Here is a 12,193-nt window from a genome sequence, read left to right on the forward strand (position 1 = left end):
AGGTTCTCCCACAGTGCTATTAGGAAGGGAGTTCCATGATTTTGACCCAGCGACGATGAAGGAACGGCAATATATTTCCAAGTCGGGATTGTCTGTGACTTGGAGGGGAACGTGCAGGTGGTGTTGTTCCCATGTGCCTGCTGCCTCCTGCTGCTCCAGAAGGCATTTGATAAGGTCCCACATAACAGACTGTTAGCTAAAATAGAAGTCCATGGAATCGAGGGACTTGGTTAGGAAGTTGGCTGAGCGAAAGGCGACAGAGAGTAGGGATAATGGGTAAGTACTCACATTGGCAGGATGTGACTAGTGGAGTCCCACAGGTCTTGGAGCCTCAATTATTCACAATATTTATTAACGACTTAGATGAAGGCATAGAAAGTCTCATAGCTAAATTTGCCGATGACACAATGATTGGTCATGATGTGGAGATGCCGGTGATGGACTGGGGTTGACAATTGTAAACAATTTTACAACACCAAGTTATAGTCCAACAAATTTATTTTTAATTCCACAAGCTTTCGGAGGCTTCCTCCTTCGTCAGATGAACGGTATGGAAATGACATTTTCAAATCCTTCGCATTTTAAAATGCGAAGGATTCGAAAATGTCATTTCCATACCGTTCACCTGACGAAGGAGGAAGCCTCCGAAAGCTTGTGGAATTAAAAATAAATTTGTTGGACTATAACTTGGTGTTGTAAAATTGTTTACAAAGATTGGTGGCATTGTAAGCAGTGTAGATGAAAACATAAAATTACAAAGCGATATTGATAGATTAGGTGAATGGGCAAAACTGTGGCAAATGGAATTCAATGTAGACAAATGTGAGGTCATCCACTTTGGATCAAAAAAGGATAGAACAGTGTACTTTCTAAATGGTAAAAAGTTAAAAACAGTGGATGTCCAAAGGGACTTAGGGGTTCAGGTACATAGATCATTGAAGTGTCATGAACAAGTGCAGAAAATAATCAAGAAGGCAAATGGAATGTTGGCCTTTATATCTAGAGGACTAGAGTACAAGGGGGCAGAAGTTATGCTGCAGCTATACAAAGCCCTGGTTAGACCGCACCTGGGGCAGGTCTGGGCACCGCACCTTCGGAAGGACATAGTGGCCTTGGAGGGAGTGCAGCGTAGGTTTACTAGAATGATACCCGGACTTCATGGGTTAAGTTACGAGGAGAGATTACACAAATTGGGGTTGTATTCTCTGGAGTTTCGAAGGTTAAGGGGTGATCTGATCGAAGTTTATAAGATATTAAGGGGAACAGATAGGGTGGATAGAGAGAAACTATTTCCGCTGGTTGGGGATTTTAGGAGTAGGGGGCAGTCTAAAAATTAGAGCCAAACCTTTCAGGAGCGAGATTAGAAAACATTTCTACACACAAAGGGTTGTAGAAGTTTGGAACTCTCTTCCGCAAACGGCAATTGATACCAGCTCAATTGCTAAATTTAAATGTGAGATAGATAGCTTTTTGGCAACCAAAGGTATTAAGGGATATGGGCCAAAGGCAGGTATATGGAGTTAGATCACAGATCAGCCATGATCTTATCAAATGGCAGAGCAGGTACGAGGGGCTGAATGGCCTACTCCTGTTCCTATGTTCCTATGCTCTTGTCCTTCTAGGTGGTAGAGGTCGCGGGTTTGGAAGGTGCTGTCGAAGAAGCCTTGGCGAGTTGCTGCAGTGCATCCTGTGGATGGTACACACTGCAGCCACTGTGCGTCGGTGATGAAGGGAGTGACTGTTTAGGGTGGTCAATGGGGTGCCAATCAAGCGGGCTGCTTTGTCCTGGATGGTGTCGAGCTTCATGAGTGTTGTTGGAGCTGCACTCATCCAGGCAATTGGAGAGTATTCCATCACACTCCTGACTTGTGCCTTGTAGATGGTGGAAAGGCTTTGGGGAGTCAGGTGGTGAGTCACTCTCTGCAGAATACCCAGCCTCTGACCTGCTCTTGTAGCCACAGTATTTATATGGCTGGTCCAGTTAAGTTTCTGGTCAATGGTGACCCCCAGGATGTTGATGGTGGGGGATTTGGCGATGGTAATGCCATTGAATGTCAAGGGGAGGTAGTTAGACTCTCTCTTGTTGGAAATGGTCATTGCCTGGAGTTTGTCTGGCACAAATGTTACTTGCCACTTAGCAGCCCAAGCCTGGATGTTGTCCAGGTTTTGCTGCACGCAGGCTCGGACTGCTTCGTTATTTGAGGGGTTGCGAATGGAACTGAACAATCATCAACGAACATCCCCATTTCTGACCTTATGATGGAGGGAAGGTCATTGATGAAGCAGCTGAAGATGCCCTGAGGAACTCCTGCAGCAATGTCCTGGGGCTGAGATGATTGACCTCCAACAACCACTACCATCTTCCTTTGTGCTAGGTATGACTCTGGCCACTGGAGAATTTTCCCTCTGATTCCCTTCAAATTGACTTCAATTTTACTAAGGCTCCTTGGTGCCACACTCGGTCAAATGCTGCCTTGATGTCAAGGGCAGTCACTCTCATGTCACCTCTGGAACTCAGCTATTTTGTCCATGTTCGGACCAAGGCTGTAAAGAGGTCTGGAGCAGAGTGGTCCTGGTGGAACCCAAACTGAGCATCGGTGAGCAGGTTATTGGTGAGTAAGTGGTGCTTGATAGCACTGTCGACGACACCTTCCATCACTTTGCTGATGATTGAGAGTAGACTGATGGGACGGTAATTGGCCGGATTGGATTTGTCCTGCTTTTTGTGGACAGGACATAGATGTAGGTGGAAGCATAACATTAGAGAAATAATAAATTAAGTAAATGGGAAAAACTGTGGCAAATGGATTTCAATGTAGGCAAGTGTGAGGTCATCCACTTTGGACCGAAAAAGGACAGATGAGAGTACTTTCTAAAAGGTGAAAAGCTCAAAACAGTGGACCTCCAAAGAGACTTAGGGGTCCATGTACATAGATCATTAAAATGTCATGGACAGGTACAGAAAGGCTAATAGAATGCTGGCCTTTATATCTAGAGGACTAGAATACAAGGGGACAGAAGTTATGCTACAGCTATATAAAGCCCTGGTTAGACCACACCTGCAGTACTGTGTTCTGTTCTGGGCACCACACCTTAGGAAGGATATACTGGTCTTGGATGGAGTGCAGCGTAGATTTACTAGGATTATACCTGGACTTCAAAGGCTAAATTACAAGGAGAGATTACACAAACTGGGGTTATATTCCTTGGAATTTGGAAGATTAAGGGGTGATTTGATCAAAGTCTTCAAGATATTAAGGGGAACTGATAAGGTAGATAGAGAGAAACTATTTCCGCTGGTTGGGGAGTCTAGGACTAGGGGACATAGCCTAAAAATTAGAGCCAGGACTTTCAGGAGTGAAGTTAGGAAACACTTCTACAAGCAAAGGGTGGTAGAAGTTTGAAACTCTCTTCTGCAAACAGCAGTTGATGCTAGCTCAATTGTTAATTTTAAATCTGAGATTGATAGATTTTTGTTAACCAAAGGTATTAAGGGATATGGGGCTAAGACAGGTATATGGAGTTAGGTCACAGCTCAGTCATGAACTCACTGAATGGTGGAACAGGCTCAAGGGGCTAAATGACCTACTCCTGTCACTATATCCTACCCAGCGGTTGAAGAAGAGTCCAGGCAGTTTAGATTGAATCTATCCACATTTATTTTAATCACTGGCTTGCACAGAGTTAGCCAATCTCAATAGGGTGACAGTTGGATTTAGCCCCTCTGGGCTGCAGAGAGGAAAATTAGACATAGCTCCTACTCCTGGGGCAAGATTTAACATGAAAAATGGGTGGGTTGGGGGCATTCAAAATTTCAACCATTTTAGACCCGCCTATTTCCAGTTTTCACCAGGACGGGTGACCAACCTGCTCCCAGGAGGCGGGACGGGCCTTAAAACGTTTCAACGAGGCTTCGGGCTTCCATTTTCCCCACAGTTTCCGATTTCAACCCTGGGGGGCCAGGATTCCAGGACCTCCTCTTTGATGCCTCGTGAAAGGAGGTGGGAAGGCCCGAGACTAACAGGTAGGTGCCTTTCTGGTACAGCTTGTGGGCCAGGAGGAGCAGGAGTGCTTCCCCCAGGCCCAACAAGCCTAACTGCAGTGACCACACCGCCCCCCACCCCCCCATGATTGCAGATCCCCGACCCTGACACTGCCCCCCCGGGACTGATCCCCATGGTTGACAACCCATGTGCCCACCTAAGCCTGTGCCCCTATACACATCCATGCCCCCCCCCCCCCCATAAACAAAGACTTACATCAAAATCGTATGGAAGTCCAGGAAATCCCCTCCTCTCCCCGGGTCAAAATCATGCCCCTGATGGCTGTCTAATAGCTCCTGCTGGAAAGAGCACCTTGGGCATCAGCTGTGATGCGCCCTCACCCCACGAGTCAGACAGGTTACCAACACTCACTGGGCTCACACATTAAGAAATGCCACTTGGTGCCACTGGGCTACCAACGCCGGCTGAACTGTGCCCCAGTCCCCAAACCTGATGAGCACCACTGACTGGAAACCACCATCGTTAGTTTTGGTTTCCAGATACCAATAAACTGTGGGACCCGATGATATGACAAGGCTACAGCCCGAGCCAGCACAAGAGGGCCTAAAGGGGAATGAATGGACACGGGACCTGGACTAAACCGTCCTCGAAGCCCCGTCAGGTAACACGACCGTGGACAGCGCAGGGACCAGGCTTACTCACCACCAACAGGGCCAATAACACGGGGCCGGAGCCTCAGCTCGGAGCGGGGCCGGAGCCTCAGCTCGGAGCGGGGCCGGAGCCTCAGCTCGGAGCGGGGCCGGAGCCTCAGCTCGGAGCGGGGCCGGAGCCTCAGCTCGGAGCGGGGCCGGATCCTTCTGCCACCGAGTGATCAGACACCCCCTCCCCTCCCCTCTCCTCCCCTCTCTCTCTCCTCCCTCCCCCGCCTCTCCGGGTCCAGCTGGAGTCCCCACACCACCACAAGACCCTTTGTGGCCGAGATCAGACCGGGCCGCTCCTTACCCAGCGACAGCTCCGCCGTCTCCTGGCTGACGTCCCCGAAAGACATTTTAAAGCTTCAGGCCCGCTCGAACCTGTGGAGTGATCGAGTCGCGGTCGGTCCGGTGACGGTGACGATCCTCCGCCGGGCTCGGGAACACTTTGAATGAGGGGGCGGGGCAAACGGCTTCGCCACGCCCCCTCTCCCACCTTCCTAGTCTCTGATTGGGCAGCAAAGACCCAAAGGTTGGCGCGGCCATGTCAATCAGACCCCGCGCCTGCGCAGTATTGAGCCGCTGGCCGCCGATTGCATCAGGCCGGGTTTGGCGTATGAGCAACAGCAGCAGCAGCAGCCGGGCGGTGGGCGGTGTTGCATCAGGCATGACAGGCTCTCGTACCAAGGTGCACGTTTAATTGTGGGTCGGGAGAATTACATCGAAATTACAACACGGAAATAGGGTGTTTGGCCCGAATAGACTGTGCTGGTATTTACCCTCCACATGAATAGCAGTGTTCGACCCCCCCCCCCCCCCACCCCCATGTCCCCAGTCTGGATGGCTCTTCACTGCAGTACACTTCTCACTGTGTTTTGAATAACACCAATGTTCTTGCTTGTATAATGATGCCAAATACTTTACACTTTTTGGAGCATCACCATTTTGTGACACAGAGTCACATCCAAGTCACACACCATCCCGACTTGGAAATATTTCGCCGTTCCTTCATCATCGCTGGGTCAAAATCCTGGAACTCCCTAACAGCACTGTGGGAGAACCGTCACCGCACGGACTGCAGCGGTTCAAGAAGGCGGCTCACCACCACCTTCTCAAGGGCAATTAGGGATGGGCAATAAATGCCGGCCTCGCTAGCGACGCCCACATCCCATGAACGAATTTTTAAAAATCTGCAGCTAAATTTTTCAAACACTAGTTGGAGCCACACAAGCTACAGATCCCCATACTTATACTTACATAAGAAATAGGAACAGGAGCCGGCCATATGGCCCCTCGAGCCTGCTGGGTCATTCAATAAGATCATGGCTGATCTTCGACCTCAACTCCACTTTCCCGCCTTATCCCCATATCCTTACTGTCACTGGTGCTGTCAAAAAAAATTTACATTGTCCTGACTCCGTGGACAAAGCCACAGGAACTCCACTGCTGTATTCTCAATGTGCTTTTCACTGATTTCCATTATGTTCTTAGGCTCTACTTTTTTGAAGTAGTTTGATAATCTGCATTTAAACATAGGAACAGGAGTAGGCCATTCAACCTCTGGAGCCTGGTCTGCTGTTATATTTGATCATGGCTGATCTGCATCTTAACTCTAACTACCCGCCTTGGTTCTAGCACCCTCAACACCTTTGCCTAACAAAAATCTATCAATCTTAGTTTTGAAATTTTCAATTGACCTAGCATCAACAGCTTTTTGGGGGAAGAGAGTTTCAGATTTCCAGTACCCTTTGTGTGAAGAAGTACTTTCTGACATCACTTCTAAACGGCCTAGCTCTAATTTTAATATTATGCCCCCTTGCTCTGGACTCTCCCACCTGAGAAAATAGTTTCTCTTTATCTACCCTATCAAATCCTTTAATCATCTTAAACACTTCAATTAGATCACCCCTTAATCTTCTATATTCAAGGGAATGCAAGCCTAGTCTATGTAACCTACATTTGCACTGTAAGTCTATATAAGGTATGAATCTGGTTTCCATATAGTCTGGAGGGGATTTTTAACTGATTACATTGCAAGTACATATTTATTGTGCAGTCCTGTTCAAAAGTTATTTCCACTTTTATTTTGCTTTCAGTTTCATTCAAACAATGCCTCAAGTGTAATTTATTTGTTCAGTTCAAATTGTGATCTCACCTCACAGTAAAGATTCTTTATTGTGTTAACTCAAATAAGTCTGATTACTGGAAATGATGAGGTTCAGTTTCGTTTCCAAAGTGAGAACTAGCTATCAACCTATAGCTAAGTTTCTACTAGGTAGGGAAAGGCTGCTGAAAGCAGTGTGCATAGCTTGTCAATAGTAACTGCAGGTCCAGCAGAATCATCACCACACGTCACTGCAGGATAAGAATATTCTCCCTTTCTGACTTTTATTAACTTTTTCTCTCCTTCTTGCTGCTCTTTCTTATTGGGTTAAAAGGTCATGGGTTTGAGCACATCATCGAGGGTGACACTTCAGTGCAGAAGAGTTGGAGCTTCAGATAGGATGTTACACGAGACCCTGCCTGCCTGTTGAGGTGGATGTAAAAAGGTCCACTATTTCAAGAAGAGCATTGGAGTCCTCCAGGTGTCTTGGCCAATATTCATCACTGAAACAGATTATTTGGTCATTTATCTCATTGCTGATGGTGAGACCTTGCTGTATGCAGATTGCCTGCCATGTTTGCCTACATAACAAAAGTGACACTGCAGCCAAAGGTGGGGCAAAGAGAGGAAGGAATGCACAAGAGCCCGGAGTCAGAGGAACAGAGAATTTGGGAGGATGTTACGAAGATAGCAGAACCACTTAAAGACTAGGACAAGAATGTTACATTTGAGGTATTCCATACCTGGAGCCATTGTAGGTCAGCAGTGAAGGATAATGGACAAGAATGACATGGTGCAGGATAGGATATGAGCAGCTGAGTTTTGTCTAACTGGAATGTATGGAGTTGGTGAATGGGAGGCCAACAAAGAATTCAATGGAATAAATTGAGGTCGGAGGTGACAAGTGAATATTTGAGAGTTTCAGTGGTGGATGAACTGAGGTAGGGGCAAAAGGGGGCAATGTTACAGAGGTGGAATTAGGTGATCTTTGTGATGGAAAGGATATGGATCAGAGCTCAGCTCAGGTTCAATCGGGTGCTGAGGTTGCAAACAGTCTAATTCATCCTGAGATAGTGGCTGGAGAGATGGATGGAGCTAGTGGTGAGGGAGCAGTTTGTGGCAGCAGGTAAAGACGTTGGCTTTGGTCTTTCCATTGTTGAGCTTGGGGAAGTTAGGACTCATCCAAAACCGGATGCCAGACAAATGAAACATTTTCTCAGCAAGCAAAGTCACATATTATAATAGAAAAATCTACATCATTTCATCTTTAATACATCAACTAAAACACCCAAACTAGCTTACGGCTCCCTGTTTTAACTATCAGGTTTTCTAAGCACGGATCTAAACATCCATATTGTCTTACAACTCCAATGTTTCCTTTATGGTTAAAATATATGTTTTGATTTCAAAAAATGCAAATTACAGTTCCTTTCAAAAACAGCTCCTGAATTAAAGATTAAACTAAATTATATCTTCACAAAATATTTCTGACACAGGACTTAACATTACTTTTTTTTTGCTTAAATAAGCATGCTGAAGTGCAGGACATTTATTCAGAACCTCCATCCAAACTTGAATAATAGTATAGTCCTTTCAGAATTTGCCACTCTGCGGTATTTGCTAAATATGCAACTGCTTGAATATAGTCACTTGCATTCACTTGCTGTGAAAGTTATCTTTGATAAAAGTTCTGAAGTCAATTTACAAAACAAAACTTAAATGGTCTTAACTGCTTCTAACAATAGCTTCTCGGGGGCGGGATTAATCTTCAGCAACGTGTTCATTGATGGACAACAAGGGAGGAGGGAGCAGGGATTACAATCAGGAAGTCCTAACGTGTTCTGCGAATGGGAAGTCTTAATGTCAGGCACAATAGGTACAGGTGCATGCTGGGAGTAGGAGTCTGGTGCCTTGCTGAGTCTTCAGCTGAGAAATCGAGAGTGATAGCTCTAAGATGTTTGATGAACTCAAGTTCCAGGCTTCTCTCAGAGACATTGGTCACTGATGGAAAACATTGCTAGAAACATTTTAAACACACAAAATGCTGCTATAAAGGCAAGTTTGTTTTCTTCTATTGAGTTGTAAACATTAGTTACAGTACTAAATTTCTCAGATTACTGAATGTCTACGTTAATGGCTAAATTAATCTTGTCCTGCAACACACATTTATGCAGTGGGGGGTAAAAATAATGTAACACAAGCACTCAGGAAAGGCAAGGGGTACAAGAAACATGGTTGCTTTGCTTTATATGTAAGAGATCTTGAGAGATTAAGGTAATGAGTCAGCCTTACAGAAAAAGCCATGGTTTGAACTTCTCAGGCTAAGTGTGGTCAACTGTAAAAGGGCCAGGAGATATTTGAAGTTTGCTACAGAGTACCAATCCAAAATAAGATATCAGACTTGTCATTTTAGGACAGTGTAAGAAAGGTGAGCAAGCAAACCAACATAAACTGGAAATGCCTAAATAGAAAAGACTGAGTTCATCAGTGTAGCGCATGAATGCTTCGATGTGCAAGGGAGACAACGAGAATCATAGAATGGTTACAGCGCAGAAGCAGGCCATTCAGCCCGTCGAGCCCGTGCCAGCTCTCTGCAAGAGCAATCCTGTTAGTCCCACTCCCCTGCCCTTTCCCTGTAGCCCTGCAGATTTTTTTCCCTTCAAGTACTTATCCAATTCCCTTTTGAAAGCCATGATTGAATCTGTCTCCACCACCCTTTCAGGCAGTGCATTTCAGATCATAATCACTTGCTGTGTAAAAAAGTTTTTCCTCATGTTGCCTTTGGTTCTTTTGCCAATCACCTTAAATCAGTGTCCTTTGGTTCTTTACCCTTCTGCCAATGGGAAGAGTTTCTATCTATCTACTCTGTCTAGACCCCTCAGGATTTTGTACAACTCAATCAAATCTCCTGTCAACCTTCTCTGCTGTAAGGAGAACAAGCCCAGCTTCTCCAGTCTATCCACATAACTGAAGTCCCTCATCCCTGGAACCATTTTCGTAAATCTTTTCTGTACCCTCTCTAAGGCCTTCGCATCCTTCCAAAAGTGCACTGCCCAGAATTGGACACAATACTCCAGTTGTGGCCGAATCAGTGTTTTATAAAGGTTCATCATAACTTCCATGCCTCTATTTACAAAGCCTAGGATCCCATATACTTTTTTAACCACTTTCTCAACCTGCCCTGCCACCTTCAAAGACCTGTGCACATATACCCCCAGGTTTCTCTGTTCCTGCACCCCCTTTAGAATTGTACCATTTTGTTTATATTGCCTCTCCTCGTTCTTCCTACCAAAATGTATCACTTCGCACTTCTCTGCCTTAAATTTCATCTGCCGCGTGACCGCCCATTCCACCAGCCTGTCTATATCCTCTTGAAGTCTATCACTATCCTTCTCACTGTTCACTACACTTCCAAGATTTGTGTCATCTGCAAATTTTGAAATTGTGCCTAGTACACCCTAGTCCAAGTCATTAATATATATCAAGAAAAGCAGTGGTCCTAGTACCGACCCCCGGGGAACACCATTGTATACCTTCCTCCAGTCCGAAAAACAACCGTTCACCACTATTCTCTGTTTCCTGTCACTTAGCCAATTTTGTATCCATGCTGCCACTGCCCCTTTTATTCCATGGGCTTCAACTTTGCTGACAAGCCTATTATGTGGCACTTTATCAAATACCTTTTGGAAGTCCATATACACAACATTAACTGCATTGCCCTCATCAACGCTCTCTGTTTACCTCATTAAAAAACTCAATCAAGATAGTTTAACACCATTTGCCTTTAAGAAATCCATGTTGGCTTTCCTTAATTAATCCACACTTGTCCAAGTGACTGTTAATTTTGTCCCAGATTATCGTTTCTAAAAGTTTCCCCACCACCGAGGTTAAACTAACCGGCCTGTAGTTGCTGGGTTTATCCTAACATCCCTTTTTGAACAAGGGTGTAATATTTGCAATTCTCCAGTCCTCTGGCACCAACCCCGTATCTAAGGATGATTGGAAGATTATGGCCAGTACCTCTGCAATTTCCACACTTACTTCCCTCAGCGACCTAGGATGCATCCCACCCGGACCTGGTGATTTATCTACCTTTAAGTACAGCCAGCCTTTCTAGTACCACCTCTTTATCAATTTGTGGCCCATCCAGTATCTCAACTACCTTGTCTTTTACTGTGACTTTGGAAGCATCTTCTTCCTTGGAAAAGACAGATACAAAGTACTGATTTAGTACCTCGGCCATGCCCTCTGCCTCCTTTTTGGTCCCTAATCGGCCCCACCCCTCCTCTTACTACCAGTTTACTATTTATATGCCTATAGAAGTCTTTTGGATTCCCTTTTATGTTAGTTGCCAGTCTATTCTCATACTCTCTCTTTGACCCTCTTATTTTTTCACTTCCCTTCTGAACTTTCTATATTCAGCCTGGTTCTCACTTGTATTATCTGTCATACACCCCCTGTTTCCTGCTTCATCTTACTTTCTATCTCTTTCATCATCCAGGGAGCTCTGGCTTTGGTTGCCCTACTTTACCCCCTTGTGGGAATGTACCTAGACTGTACCCGAAAGAAGCAGCTCTTTTCTAAACTTGATTCTTATGAGTGACACAGACATAATTCATGAAGTGGAAGGAGATGAACTGATAGCCATTAGTTTTTTTTTATTCGTTCATGGGATGTGGGCGTCACTGGCAAGGCCAGCATTCATTGCCCATCCCTAATAAGATCATAAAACAGTCACTTTCTAATCCAGCTTGAGAAAAAGCACAAATAGAGATAAACGAGGGGATGACCACTGAGTCAATTATAAGCTTTTACAGAAGTAAAAAAAAACTCTGTGTAATGAAATTCCTCTTTCACTTCTGCTGAATTTCTTTGCATGCCTCAACACAAGTTCATTGACTGATGTACAAAATTTTTGTGTTTCACTGTTGTTAAAGTCATGGGTGCACAGCAATGTGGCACAACTAATATGTACTAGCTTTGTGGTGCATACGTCCATTAGGTGAGGATAGGCTGGGAGCTGGTGAGAGATAAACTGTGGGTTGGGATGGAGTTTGAGACCAGGTAGGAGCGTGAGAACTGGGCTTGTTGTTGGAGTGGGGATTGGGAATAAAGAAGGCTGTTGGGAGGTTGGGGCCTGCCAGTAGATGTGGGGGTGGGGGGAGGATGGTGTCTGATGTTTTGGGGAGGAGATGGAGAGCACTCTGTGGGTGCTGGGAGAGGGGGCTGGGAGAGAGACCTGGTGTTACTTGGGGGAGATCACTGTAAAATCACTTGGCTGGGTCTGGGAACACTCAAGAGTAGGATGTATCTGCACTGAGAAGAGGGGCTAAGGTCTGGTAGCATTGGAAAGATGGCTTGGGTATGCTAGCATTTGGAAAAAGACTAAGGGC

The 12,193-nt window shown here is 45.4% G+C and overlaps 1 protein-coding gene across 1 annotated transcript in view; it reads right to left on the bottom strand.

Annotated features, from left to right (window-relative positions):
- Window positions 1-5,147, bottom strand: part of nars1 (asparaginyl-tRNA synthetase 1) — a 54,060-nt gene extending 48,913 nt beyond the window's left edge. Inside the window, exon 1 of the mRNA XM_067983865.1 lies at window positions 5,007-5,147. Coding sequence (XP_067839966.1) covers window positions 5,007-5,052 — 46 coding nt within the window. The 5' untranslated portion in view covers window positions 5,053-5,147. The remainder of the gene's footprint in view (window positions 1-5,006) is intronic.
- Window positions 5,148-12,193: the final 7,046 nt, after the last annotated feature.

This window comes from Heptranchias perlo, chromosome 1 (genome assembly GCF_035084215.1).
Source record: "Heptranchias perlo isolate sHepPer1 chromosome 1, sHepPer1.hap1, whole genome shotgun sequence".
In the NCBI taxonomy this organism is placed as follows: domain Eukaryota; kingdom Metazoa; phylum Chordata; class Chondrichthyes; order Hexanchiformes; family Hexanchidae; genus Heptranchias; species Heptranchias perlo.